The sequence below is a fragment of the Balaenoptera borealis genome, assembly GCF_965194805.1.
Source record: "Balaenoptera borealis genome assembly, chromosome: 11".
In the NCBI taxonomy this organism is placed as follows: domain Eukaryota; kingdom Metazoa; phylum Chordata; class Mammalia; order Artiodactyla; family Balaenopteridae; genus Balaenoptera; species Balaenoptera borealis.
Window position 1 is genome coordinate 39,816,787 of NC_138868.1, and position 14,920 is coordinate 39,831,706.

The 14,920-nt window shown below is 36.1% G+C and overlaps 1 protein-coding gene across 9 annotated transcripts in view; it reads left to right on the top strand.

The window, feature by feature from the left end:
• The window catches only part of PIK3C2A (phosphatidylinositol-4-phosphate 3-kinase catalytic subunit type 2 alpha), a 110,628-nt gene that overhangs the window by 54,634 nt on the left and 41,074 nt on the right, over positions 1-14,920 (top strand). For 7 of the 9 annotated variants that reach the window (XR_014231388.1, XM_082341380.1, XM_082341374.1 and 4 more), the window contains exons 3-9: positions 242-345; positions 3,281-3,361; positions 5,591-5,748; positions 7,247-7,367; positions 8,021-8,132; positions 9,297-9,376; positions 9,509-9,572. Coding sequence is in view for 8 of the 9 variants with exons in the window: in XM_082341380.1 (XP_082197506.1) it covers positions 242-345; positions 3,281-3,361; positions 5,591-5,748; positions 7,247-7,367; positions 8,021-8,132; positions 9,297-9,376; positions 9,509-9,572 (720 nt within the window). In the remaining variant the exon portion in view is untranslated. The remainder of the gene's footprint in view (positions 1-241; positions 346-3,280; positions 3,362-5,590; positions 5,749-7,246; positions 7,368-8,020; positions 8,133-9,296; positions 9,377-9,508; positions 9,573-14,920) is intronic. The other 2 variants (XM_082341379.1, XM_082341375.1) reach the window with 1 other exon arrangement.

Here is a 14,920-nt window from a genome sequence, read left to right on the forward strand (position 1 = left end):
GTCAGGGAACTAAGATCCCATATGACACGCAGCCTGGCCAAAATTTTTTAAAAATTAAGACTTAGTTGGCATTACTTTTACAAAGATAGAAATCCATACTTTAAAACTTTGTTACTGATATGATTTATTTTACCTCCATATTTTTGTACATATTTTCATAAAAATGTGTTTGTGCTATATTGCTATTTAGCGTTTTGGGGATCTTTTACTTTTAAAATAAAAACACTTTTTTTCATTACAGAAAGGCCCAAATGGGACCAGTACTTTGCCAACTGAAAGTTCTCTTCTACAAGAAATTGAAGTACAGAATGAGGAAGTGGCAGCTTTTTGTCAATCCATTACAAAGTAAGAAATTTTTCTTTATAAAGATTATTTTTTATTAAGTAATTTAAAAAAATTTAGCTTAACCAGCTTAGTGCTACTAATTCTAAAATTTTTGAAGTTTTAACTATTTTCTCCCTGTGGCTAAAATGTCAAAACAATCAGTTAATTGGTACATTAACACAAACTACAGTTGAACCTGTTAGGGGTCTGAGTATTTAGAAGAAAAAATTGAGGTCAGACAGTAGATTTCTGATACTCTGTTACCGAGGGAGAATATGGCTTAAACATAGAAGTTTCATTAGAATTAGAAAATGCCTTTTTTTTTTTTTGGCTGTGCTGGGTCTTCATTGCTGCGCACGTTGAGGTGCGTGGGCTTCTCATTGCAGTGGCTTCTCTTATTGCGGAGCATGGGTTCTAGGAGCACAGGCTCAGTAGTTGTGGCGCACGGGCTTAGTTGCTCCATGGCATGTGAGATCTTCCCGGACCAGGGATCAAACCCGTATCCCCTGCGTTGGCAGGCAGATTCTTAACCACTGGACCACCAGGGAAGTCCCTGCCTTTTTTTCCTTTATAGGGAGACTTAGTTTTGCCATAAACTTTCTAGCATTCAAAATATTGTCCTACTTAGAATTAAGCGATGATATAACAAGCAAGATTAGAGGAGCAAATATATTTTCTGAAGGTTAGAAAAATGCATTTCTAAAATGTTCTTTTAATCCTAAATGTGTCCAGTGTTCTTAATACATGAAGAAACTGAGACTCAGAGAAGTTACCTACCAAAGTTTACTCAGCTAGTCTGTAACAGAGCCAGGTCTCCATTACCTCTGGTTCAGTGTGTTTTCTTTCCATCATATCACTGTATTAGTGAGGACTTCTGTTATGAGTGCAAGAAACCCATCTTAAACTAGCATAAATCAAGGAAGTTTATGTATTGGTTCACAAACCCGTATAGCAGAAAGAGGGAGGATGGGGCAGAGCTCAGTGACAGCAAGATCCAGGAATTCACACACTGTAATTGATCCCTCCTCCCTTTGGACTCTTCTTCTTCCTCCCTTTTCTCCCTGGGCCCTTTCACCATGCATGTTGGCTTCTACTACAGATGGAGTTTTGAAGGCAGAGAATATAGCCACTGATAGCTTAGACTTTGATATTCTAATGGTCTTGTTAGCAGAAAGGAGAGTCCTTTCAGTCAGCACCAGATAGAAAAATCCCTCGGAAGGAAGGAGTGGAACAACAAACATTGTGGCCAACTGGATGAGATCTGTTATCAAAAGAAGGAAAAGTAGGGATTTCCTTGGTGGCACAGTGGTTAAGAATCCACCTGCCAATGCAGGGGACACAGGTTCGATCCCTAGTCTGGGAAGATCCCACATGCCACGGAGCAACTAAGCCTTGAGCCACAACTACTGAGCCTGCATGCCACAACTACTGAAGCCCACGCACCTAGAGCCCGTGCTCCGCAACAAGAGAAGCCACCGCAATGAGAAGCCTACCCACTGCAACGAAGAGTAGCCCCCGCTCACGGCAACTAGAGAGAGCCCGTGCACAGCAACAAAGACCCAACGCAGCCAAAAAGAAACAAACAAATAAACAAATAAATAAATTTATTTTTTAAAAAAAAAGAAGGAAAAGTAGATCACTACTGGGAGATTTATTCTGAATCCAGTATTTTCCCCAGTGTGGTTTAAGCAAAGCAGAGTTTGGGGTTCCCAGATCATTTTTGAGTATATTCATCATTTTTATGATATGGGACTTATTAATATCTAACTAGACTTTCTAGACTATTGGTAACATTTCATTAAAATTCTATCTTCCTGTGTGTCACCTTTTAACCAGGATTCCTTTTCTTCAGGATACCTTAGGGGAAAAAAAAGAAGAAAAATATCAGTAGAGTCACTTTTTCTTTCCTGAAAAGGTTACTCTTAACTGTATTTTTAAAACTCATATTTTTCAGTAGACGTTTAAAATAGAAGAGACATTTAGGTGACTGAGAATGCAAATTGCATGTATTAGAAATTACCTGTGCCTTTATTCCATTATACCATTATGTATGTGTGGTTAACAGTTTGGAAATAAACTTTTATCTTAATGGTTTGGTATTAATCTGATATGTGTTTTATCTTAATGGTTTGGTATTAATCTGATATGTGTTCAACGAGTTTTTAAAATTTTCTTTCCAAACAAGCCCTGTCTATTAGACTGTGTTGATTGACTATTGCATTTAAGCTTTGCATGTTGAGAAATTAGGCTCTCTGTGATCTGCCTTTTTTTCTGCATTTGAATCTTAGTGTTATTTACACAAACTCTGCCACTAAGCTAAAATGATCATTTTTATTTATGTGTGCATGTGCGTGCGCTCGCACACACACACACACACACAAATGGCTTATGTAATATTAAAACCTCAGATGAACTAGAGAGAATGAATTCTTTTTGTAATTTATTTCTGTTAGAGTGGGATTGCAACAAATGTTTCAGAGAAGTAAGAGGCAGAGGTGTTTTTGAAGCCATGTTCTAGAAAATTCTTTCATTCCCCTCTGACCTTGGAGATTGGAGTCAGGAGAAGTCTTGATGTCTTGAAGAAATTAATGTCACTTTCTATTTTTTCCAGTGTGCAGATTTTAAAAACAAGTATTTATACTCTTAGTCAATGCCTCATTTTTTGAAATCTCCTAAAATGATTAATTTAATTATTTTAATTCAGCTATGACATTAGTGTAAGATTGTCAAGATGATATTCGTTTACAGTTAAGCCTACTTCTAGGCCTTGTTTTTTTTGCTTCTGTGAAATCACGGAGTTGGACTAGTGATCTCAAGGGTCTCTTTCAGTTTAAAGTTCTGTAAAATACTTTGAATCAGGGCATTTAATTATTACTGCATTTTTCTTGCTTTTATTTCTTTTTTTTCTTTCTTTTCACACTCATCAAAATTGACAAAACTTGCTGTTATCTACTAGTTACATAGGTCCAGAGAAAGTTCTCAGAGGAATGTTAGATACCAGTGGAAATTTTTGCTGCTTCATTTGTGGTCTCCTAGGGTAAGATGAAAAACTACACTTTACACTTGTCATTCTGAATAGCGTTTAATTTCCTTTCCTCATATATGGTTCCAATCCAATATTTATATTCTACAAAAGTGTCCTGATCCCAAGGATTCCCTATAGGTTTTCACCTCTGCATTTAGTTACTTTTATTCTAAACGACGCTGACTCAAGTTTCTTATAAAGTAGTGTCAATTCGATTAAAAACCCTCATTTTTTAAAATAAATTTATTTATTTTTATTTTTTATTTATTTTTGGCTGCGTTGGGTCTTTGTTGCTGTGTGCAGGCTTTCTCTAGTTGTGGTGAGCAGGGGCTACTCTTTGTTGCGGTGCGCAGTCTTTTCATCGCGGTGGCTTCTCTTGTTGCGGAGCATGGGCTCTAGGTGCACAGGCTTCAGTAGTTGTGGCACGCGGGCTCAGTAGTTGTGGCTTGCGGGCTCTAGAGCACAGTCTCAGTTGTGGCGCACGGCCTTAGTTGCTCTGAAGCATGTGGGATCTTCCTGGGCCAGGGCTCGAACCCACGTCCCCCTGCATTGGCAGGTGGATTCTTAACCACTGTGCCACCAGGGAAGCCCCAAACCCTCATTTTTATATGTAACTTTTTAATCACTAGAATTTTTGTCCAGTAAATTCTTGTTTTCTGAACTGTCATCAGGAATTTCTGATTTTCCTTTTATCATCCTTAAGGATTTCTGAAAATTGAAGGCTTCCTTGGATATAAAGTTCTTTACTGTTTTATATATTAGTTAGCTACGTGATTTGCTGTGAGTATCTTATTTCATATGGTATTTCTTGTTTCATAGGAAACAAGAATACCAAGTATCTGAGAAACAATACAAATCTTAGGCTGGGTCCTATGAAGGTCTTGTCGTTGTGTTACTGAGGGGTAAGCTTGGCAACAATCAGATATTTGAAGATAATGTGTCCATATCTAAAGGTGCATTTCCAACATCAATTTAAGTTTATTACTTTATGTTACCCTTTTTTTTCAATTACATTTCTTTTTAATATTAGATCCTTTGTGGCACTTAAGATCACAGTGCAGAAACCAGATTTATTCATTTATTCATTTATTTGACGAGATGCTTATAACGCTTACCATGTACTAGACACTGTTTTGAGTGTCCTTATAAACTTAATTCACATAATTCTCACAACAACCCCATGAAGTTAGTAGTAGTATTATCCCCAGTTTATAGAAGAGGAAACTGAAGCAACAAGGAGATCCAATAACTTGCCTAAGATTACACAGCTAGTAAGTAGTACAGTCAGGATTTAAATGTGGGAAGTCTGACTCTAGTGGTAGTGCACAAATAATTACACTTGCTGCCTGCCTCTCCAGAACCTTTCTTATTGTCAACTCAAACTATTTTATTCTGTTCCTATAACTTGATTATTTTAATCTCTACAGAAGGGAATAGATAAAACTTCCAGCATTCATTCCCTTTATAGCCCTGTGAAAAGCAGATGGGAGAAGTGGAATTTGTCTTCTAACTTCCAGAAGAAAGTCAGTTAAAGGAAGCCCACAGGTTTAAAGAAGGCATCAAATCCTCCTTTGTCTTCAGCTAATAGAAGTGCTATCTGGAGATGAGCCATACACCTGGCTTATATATTTAAATTTAAACTATTTTGCTACTATGAATACCAAGAATACTTCACAGGCAATTTTTTTGCCATTCCCTAAGTCTTAGAAATCACTTTGAGGGAATAAAGGCCTCATAGCACTGTAAAAACCCATTGTCTATGTTTTTCTATCATGCTAACAACCAAAAACAGTGTGTAGGAAAAAGGATGTCAGAAAAAAAGATTTTAAAAAGACAACAAACTTTTCATCCCTCTGGCAATTACAATTTAGGGCTATCACCTGTATTGTCAATGGTTCATTAAAAATGTACATTTTGTGAAATTATACTGTTTAGCCAAAAATCTGAAGCAGAGAACCTCATTTAATGCTGTGTATCCAGTGTGTGTTTTGTTGATGTTGTTAGTGTTACCAAAGCTGTCCTGGCAGTACTTAATCTCTTTCCTTGGATTCTGTTTATTTAAAAGGCAAATGCTGGTGTTTTGGAGTTTTGACAGGGGTCCATTCATTGCATTTCTCCTGAGCTGCTCTAGAATTGGACAATAACACAGAATTAAATGGCCAAAAGCATGCAAAGCCTTGTTCAGGGCTCTCAAATGCAGCTTTCAAAAAAAGAATTTAATTTCTTGTTTTTTGTGAATAGATTGAAGACCAGCTTTCCATATACCAATCACTGCACAAATCCAGGCTATTTGTTAAGTCCAGTCACAGTGCAAAGAAACATATGTGGAGAAAATGCTAGCGTGAAGGTCTCCATTGAAATTGAAGGATTTCAGCTACCAGTTACCTTTACATGCGATGGTAGGTTCATAGTTCCCCAACGATCTTGTTTTGCTCTGATTAGGGAGAAAATGTTTAAAATGTTAATGTTATCATTCTTTTAATAAACTGACTTTGTTATCATTAGGTATCCTTTAAAAATCTGTGTGTGTGTTTGTGTGTGTGTGTGTGTGTGTGTGTGTGTGTGTGTGGTAAAATACTTAACATGCATTAGTTATCCTTTTCCAGAAATTGGCGTTCATATAGATAGTTTTCTGGTTTGGATTAATGAAATACCAGTTTACCTTTATAACTACATATTTCTCTGAAAGATGCTGAGTAATTTGGTTAATCAGTGGCTCTTGGCCAAAACCCAAAAGCATTAGCTAGCAAGGCTAATTATAGTCCTATTCTTTATATTCTAAAGGAAGACTTATTCTTTTTAACATACCTTAAATTTTGGTTTGGGGAATCGTATGCAGTAAGAATTAATACTAAAATTGAAGGAAAGTAAGGTCAATAAGCTTGATTGAAGTAAGCATGGATAAGCATTGATAGCAAATGTTTTGATTTGTATCAAATTTTGACTTGATATATCAAGATCTGATTCATTTAAAAATATATCAAATGCCTATTGTTTGGTGCTTCATAAATGTGCACATTTATAGTGTACATCTCTTTTAAGAAATATAACCATATTATAGTAGAAGTGCTTTGTGTGTTTAAATAATAACTGTTACGATGCATATAAATGTGTTCAGAAATGTAGCTGTTGTATTAGATGAAGGTTTTATGGCCTTTTCTGCCAAGCTGTTAATTTTCATGAATTCTGAATGTAGTCACTGTCTTCTAAGTTGAACATAAAAGCTCTAAGTATAGAAATAGGTTACTTTAGTTTTTAATGGTTTGTAATCTTAGTATCCAGCTATTGCGAAGAATGATAATTGAATAATACTTCCTACTTTCTATATTTTTATTCTTCATTGGATAATTTACCAGGCAAATGTCAAATGTTTAAAATGGTGATTCTTTTTCCTTATGATTTGGTTTAAATAATTGTCTGCTAGACACTGCTAAATGTCATCCTTTTTGGAGGAGTCTGTAAAATAGAGGTGGCTATCTCAGTGTAGATCTGCCCTGTCTAATACGATAACCACTAGCTACATGTGGCTATTGATTACTTGAAATATGGCTAATATAGATTGAGATGTGCTATAAGTGTAAAATACACACTGAATTTCTAAGACTTACTTTGAAAAGAGAAAGTAAGATATCCCATTAGTAATTTTGAAATACCAATTATATATTGAAATGATATTTTGGATATATTAGGTTAAATAAAATATATTATTGAAATTAGATTCATCTGTTTCTTTTTACTTTCTTCAACATGGCTACTAGAAAATTTTAAATTGTATATGTGACCTGCATTATAGTTCTCTTATATAGTGCTGTTTTAGATGATAAGAAATACAGTCTGAATAGGTATATACTTAGAGTTGAATGTGTAAAATGAAAATGATGACTAACTCTTTTACAGTGAGTTCTACTGTAGAAATCATAATAATGCAAGCCCTTTGCTGGGTACATGATGACTTGAATCAAGTAGATGTTGGCAGCTATGTTCTTAAAGTTTGTGGTCAAGAGGAAGTGCTACAGAAGTAAGTATTCATTTAATTATTGAGCAACATTTTTGGAAATTTCATTTTAATGGATTAAATTAGAAAAATTTCAAGTTAAATTTATAATCTAAAACCACTTTGGGTCCTAGTGAATTGGTTTATTGGATCAGTTAACTTATATTAAGATATACGTTGTCTAAGACATCATGTCTAAGACAGTAGAGGATCTTGCCCTTAAGAAGCTGATAGTCTTAGATAGGAAGAATGGTGGGCAATTGGTTGACAAGTGAATTTAAAATTGTTTTTCTTTCTGCAGAGAGGCAATAGTTACATCATTATGGACTCCATTTTCCTTTTGTAGCATGCAGTATTACTTTATACACAGTGTTTAGCTGTGATTTCCTTTTAGTTGCCTGAAATAATCATTATATGAATCTTTTTCTGAACCTACTAGAAATTCTCTGTCCCTGTTTTTTTTCCTTGTTTGTCTTCATCTTCTTTCTTCTTTGCTTTAACTCTTCTCATGTAGAATTATTTCTCTATTTAAATGCTCACACTTGGTTAAAAAAAATCTCTGTATTTTACCATTCCCTTCAATTCCTGATGCAGATACAATTTACATTTTACTCTCACCTGTATAATTTCTAGTTTGAGGAGAATAACATTGATGAATAATTGATATATTTTAACAGTAATCATTGTCTTGGAAGTCATGAACATATTCAAAACTGTCGAAAATGGGACACAGAGATTAAACTACAACTTTTGACCTTCAGCGCAATGTGCCAAAATCTGGCCCGAACAGTAAGTGTGTACCCTATAACTGAATTGCATTTGGTTGAATCTAAATAATTTTAGATTAATTTAGATATTAATTATTAAATATTAATTTTAGATTAATATTAATTTAGATTAATATATAATTCTAAATAATTGCTAATCAGCCAACTTGCAATTTGTACGTGCTCTGAGAGTTTTGGGTTTGACTGGGAGTGAGGCACTCTGTATCCCCTACAGGATAAAGCAGATGTGGGGAGAATTTTAGCAGACGGGGGCGGGGGGGAGACTTTCAATCATGGAGGTTTAGGTAGCATACTACTCAGAGTTGGAGGCATGTTTGAAAATCAAAGTGGAGGAATTATAAAAGTTTGGCTTGTAATAGTTTTACACAAGTTACACAATGAAAACATCAGGGTCAGTCAAGGAAAAATGAGGAAGAAGAAAGATTTTGAATGCTAAATATGGTTTTGGGGAGAAAAAGATCCACATTGACCTTTGCACCAAACTGAGAAAAAGACATTATTTTTCATGAAACGAAAACTAATTCTCTGTTTTAAAACTATAGTACTTTCTTTTGAGGTTAAAGCAAAATAGAATGCAAGAAATTAGGCCATTTTATTACTGTATAAACACTTGATGACTTTTAACCTCTAAAGAGAATCATTCTTCATTTGGTAGAATTTTAGGAGGAAAAATATCAATCATTTCTACTTTCTCTTTTCTTTATTTTCCTAGGTTTTGCTCCTATGTTAGGTAGAATTTATTTCACTTGGGTGGAAACTATTTCACAAAACTCAGTACATTTTAGCAATCATTAGTAACTTCTCTTTTCAGTTTCTTAAGGCATGATGTTTTTGAGTATTTTGAATAGTAAGGGTTATGGTTAAAGAGACCAGTGCCTTATTTATTGCAGGTAAGGTAGAAAGAAGTTTGATTATCATTATAAAAAATGCAGAAATTCAGATGATCTCTTCTCATCTGGTTCCCACCCCACCTTCATTTGGCTGTCAGCCATCTTTAAAAGTGCTTTTAGCTCTCCATTCTCTCTCTATAGCACAGGCCTCGGTTTTCAAAAGTCACTTTCATTTCAAGAATTTATCATACGCTTAACCTTATTTAATTTGGCAATAGAAAGACCAAAGAATGGATTTCATTATTTGGTAAACATTTGTCTGTATGTTTTTTTAGGCAGAAGATGATGAAACACCTGTGGATTTAAACAAACACCTGCATCAAATAGAAAAACCTTATAAAGAAGTCATGACAAGGTGTGGCATCTAAAACATTAATTTCAGGTTTTCAAACGTTACTTTTGGATGTGAATGCACTTATTTTGGTGAATAAAATGATCATTTTTGCATATGGTATCTTTCAGCCACAATAACTGTTCTTTATTTCAGACATCCTGTTGAAGAACTTTTAGATTCTTATCACAACCAAGTGGAACTGGCTCTTCAAATTGAAGTAAGTCTTAATTCACATTTTGGCTTGATGATTTAAAGATTCTTTTCTCTGTACACTCTTAAATACTAATGTTGGAATTGGATTAAATATTTTAGAAGGACTATTTAAACTATATTCTTGAAGTTGATATTTGATAACTTGTTTTCTGACCCAACATATTAACAGAAATTCTCAGTAGTGCTTGAGTTACCTGAGCTTTATTACTAAGAGGAACCTTCACTTCAATTCAAAAAGCATTTATTGAATGCTTGCTATATGCTAGATGCTGGAGTTATGAAAATGAATGACCTAATCCCCACCTACCAGGAACTTAAAACTAGCGATGAAAGATTTAAACAGAATTTCAATATAGTAAATGTAGAATAGAGGTGTGTGTTGGCGTTCTTTGAGAGATTGATGAGGGGCACTTCTCCCAACTTGAAGGTTCAAGGAAGGCCTCTAAGAAGGGATGCTGCCGGAGCCAAGTCTTAAACAGTATGAGTTAGCTAGAAGATAGTTGGGAAGGGCATGTGAACAAAAGTACATAGGTGTGATACATATGTGGAAGTGTAAGCACTTCTCTAATACAAAGTGTGAAATGAAGGTTGAAAGATGAAAATGGAGATAGCCAGATAAAAATTACCACCATATAATTCACGTGAAGGAGTTTTACTTTATTCTCCAGATCGGGGGCCATATCCAGTCCACTTCCCATTCTTGTAAAGAAAAATTTGGGGGACACAGCCACATCCATTTGTTTACATATTTTCTATGACTGCATTTGTGCTCTAAAACTAAAGTTGAGTATTTGGGACAGAGACCATATGTCCTGCAAAGCCTGAACTATTTACTACTTTCATTTTACAGGAAAAGTTTGTTGACCCCTCCTATAGCCATTCAAGGTGTTTTAAGCAGAGGGTAGGAAGTGGAGTGGGGTGGGGTGGGTGACTTGTTTAGTCTTGAGCTCTGAAGTCACTCTGGCCAAATTGTAGAAGTTAAATTTAGGCTTGGCAGGATTGGTTTCAGGGAGACTACTTAGGAAAGTTTTTGATAGTAGTCCAGGTAAAAGACAGTGAGTGTGTTACCGGTAAAGAGGAGGGACTGATTAACAATATTTAGTAGATAAAATTGGTTAGGTTTTGATAGGTAATGAGATGTAAGAGAAGAAGAAATAGTGTAGGATGACTTCCAGATTTCTAGCTACTGTTATACTTTTTATCAATATATAATTATGTTGATTTATCCAATGAATATTACTGAGTATCTCCTCTCTCAAGGCACTGCTGTAGGTGCTGAGGATGTGGCAGGGGACAAAAGAAACTGTAATCCTTGCCCTTTAGAGAATTTACATTCTAGTTAGAGGAAACAGACAATAAAATAAACTAACAAGGTATACCGTTATATCAGGTGGTAAGTGCTATTAGAGAAACATAGAGGAGGGTAATGTTGCAATTTCAAATAAGGTAATCAGAGAAGGCCTCATTGAGAAAATGAACTTGAGTAAAGAACTGGAGAAGGAGAGGAAGAAGCTACCTGGTTATCTGGGGGAGAGGTGTGCCTGGTATATATAAGGTCTGCTAGGCTAGAATAGAGTGAGGAAGGGGGCAAGAGTGGAAACAAATCAATGAGGAAGATGTTTTTGCTAGTCACAGGAGAGAGAATGATGGCTTGGACCAGAAGTGATGAGACGGGGTTGAATTCTGTGATAATTTTGAAGTTAATGCTAGGAGGATTTACCAATAGATTGGATGTGGAGCATGAGAGAGAGAGAGAAGCATAATTCCAAGGTTTTCTACCTGAGCATTTGGAAATTTGGAGTTGCTTTTAGTGAGGTGTAGAAAACTGAGAGACGAGCAGGTTTGTGGGGAAGATCTGAACTCAGTTTTGGACATTATGTTTGAGATGACTGTTATTCATCCAAGTAGTGATATTGAGTAGGCAGTTGGATATGAGTCTGGAATTTAATGGAGGAGATCCAGGCTGGAGATAATAAACTGGGGAATCATCAGAATATAAATATTTTGCAGCCATAAAACTGGATGAGATCACCAAGAAAACCACTGCAGGTAGAGAAAAAAAAAGGTTCAAGGATGGAGCCATGGGTATACTCCCATCTTATAATAAAACAAAAAAATCCACATCCCCCTGCAGCAATCACTCCACTTCTCTATTCTCCTTATAGCAAAACTTGAAAGTTAATCTTTTTTCTGCTTACACTTCCTCTCTTCTCATTCTCTTATGAACCCACTCCAACCAGGCTTTCATTCTCAGCGGTTCTCTGAAACTGCACTTAAGATCATCAAGGACTTCAATGATCATGATTCCAGTAATAAGTTCTTAGTCTTTCTTTTTCTCAACTTTTCTATCGTGTTTGATAGAGTTGATCGTTTCTTCCTTCTTGAAACACTCACATGGCTTCTGGGATACCACATTCTTGGTTCTCCTACTTCCAATGTCTGCTCTATTTTCACTCTTATTTGTGGCTTCGGAGCTCCTTATGATCTCCTTATCTTCCTGACCTCTATAACATTAGAATGCCCAGGGTGCTCAGTTCTAGGACCTCTTTTCTTCTCTCTGTATTCACATCGTAGGTGATCTCGTTTAATCTCATGTCCTTAAATACCCTACATATGTTGATCATCACTTCAGATTCAAATGTCTATTACTTGACATTTTTATATGAATGTCTGACATCTCAAATTTAAGATATATGAAACTGAATTTTTATGCTACCCTTCATATCTATTCATCAGTCTTCCCCTTCTTAATAAATGGCAACTCTGTCCTTCCATTTGCTCAGGCCAAAACCTTGTAGTCATATTTTATTTCTCAAGAAAAAGATATTTCACATCCCATATGCAGTCTCATTCCTGTCAGCTCTGCCTCGAAAATACATTCAGAATGTGACCACCCTTCATCACTACCAAAACTATACTCCTAGTCAGCTGTAGAGTTAACAGCAGTTCCTTACTGGTCTTCCAGCTTCAACCTGTCCTTCTATAGCCTGTCTTCAATAGGCAACCAAAATTATCTTTTAAAAATAAATCACTAAATGCAACGTGGTATCCTGGATTGTATCTTAGAAGAGGAAAAATACATTAGTGGAAAAACTGGTGAAATCTGAAGAAAGCCTGCAGTTTAGGTAATAGTAATTTAATGAGTGTTAATGTCTTAGTTTTGACAAATTTAACATGGTTAGGTAAGAATTTACTTAACCCGGTTTCCTTTAATGTTGAATGAGAACTCTCTTTACTATTCTTGCAACTTTTCTGTAAATCTAAAATTGTTCCAAAATAAAAAAATTATTTAAAAAAATGAATATAATCACAGAAAGCAAATGTAAAATAAGAGAAAGTCAAAGCCAAAAGATGGTTCTTTGAAAAGATTAATAAAATTTATAAACCCTTAAAAATATTAAATCATGCCACTCTTTTGTTCAAAATCCTGTTTACCATCTCAGTCAGTAAAATTCAAATCCCTAATTGTTGCTTCAAGGCCCTACACATTCTGACCCACTACCTCTCTGATCTGGCTTCCTACCCCTTTCTTCCTTTGTTCTAGCTGATCTGCAGGTATGCTCCCCAGCTGGGACCCTTGTGCTTATCCCTTCTTTAAATGCTCTTTCCCCAGATACTTGCATGACTTACCCTTTCAGTTTATTAAAGTCTGTGCTCAAATGTTGTCTAATCAGAGAGCTCTTCACTGACCATCTTATCAGAAATAGTAGTGCCTCTCTATCATATTTATTCCCCATATTTTGCATAGCTTTATTGAGGTATAATTTATATACTATAAAATTTACCCATTGGATGTGTACAATTCAATGATTCTTTTAGCAAATGCATAGAGTTGTATAATTGTCACTACAGTCCACATTTAGGATATTTTCATCACACCCAAAAGTTTCCGTGTACTACTTTTCAGTCATTCCGCATTCCCATCCTCAGCCCCAAACCACTACTGATCTGGTTCCTGTCTCAGTAGATTTGCCTTTAATGGAGATTTCCTGTAAATGGAATCATACCTTATGTAATCTTTTACATGTGATTTCTTTTACATACCACACTGTTCTTAAGCTCTGTCCATGTACTATGTATCCACAATTTTTTTTTTATTGCTGAATACTTCCATTGTATGGATATACCACATTTTATTTATCCAGTTACCCAATAACTGACATTTTGAATGTTTGTAGTTTTTGATTATTATGAATAATGCTGCTATAAACATTCATGTATAAGTCTTTGTGTGGATGTATGTCTTGATTTCTCTTACGTAGGTTTATGGGAGAGGTCAGGAAGTTGCAAAGTTTTGATTCCTCCTGGTCTTAGTTTTCTAGGGATAAGATGTTAATTTATTTCACTAAAATGAAGTTAGGGTGGCAGTAGGGGTTTTGAGGCAAGGAATAATGGTTGGCTTCATCTTCTAAGGGGAATGGGAAAGAGAGCTGACCAAGGGCTTGTAAAAGGAATGTTAAATGGCACGCAGATGCCTGCTGAAATTGGAGACTGTTGGTTCTTTATGGTTGTGAGATTTTCTTTAGAAGAACTAGCTGCCTGGTAGAAGAAGCAGAGAAGTCTCTGAGCTCAGAGAACAGGTTTGGTCAGAATGAGGGTGTGAGGGCTGGAAGCAAAGGAGATTGTGATCAGAATATGATATTGTGGTTAAGATTCTGATAGGGTACAATTATGGGGTTGAAGATGCTGTGAATTTTCCACATGTACATTTTTTTTTGGCTGTGTTGGGTCTTCATTGCTGCGCGTGGGCCCTCTCTAGTTGTGGCGAGTGGGGGGCCACTCTTCGTTGCCGTGCACAGGCCTCTCACGGCGGTGGCCTCTCCTGTTGCAGAGCACGGGCTTCAGTAGTTGTGGCACGAGGGCTCAGTAGTTGTGGCTCACGGCTTAGTTGCTCCATGGCATGTGGGATCTTCCCAGACCAGGGCCCGAACCCGTGTCCCCTGCATTGGCAGGCGGACTCCCAACCACTGCACCACCAGGGAAGCCCCACATGGACATTTATGTAACTGAGGCTTCTTATAGAATATAGAGATAAACGTCCAGAGCAAAACTAAGGCATGTAGTAGGGGAAGTGACCACATGTCAGTGGCAAGACAGATCAGTCAGTCAGGGGCCAAGTCAGGCAACAGAAACTATAGTAGTTTTTTGAACAGGGAAATTTAAAGAATTGTTAATTAGTAAAAGGTAATTAATTACTATAAGGGGTAAAAGAGGACTAAAGCAGGAGTTGGCACATTATGGCTCACATGACAAATCTGGCCCGTTTTTGTAAATAAAGTCTTATTGGAACACAGCCTTACTCATTCATTTATGTTATCTGTGTCTGTTTTCATGCAGAGTTGAATTGTGACA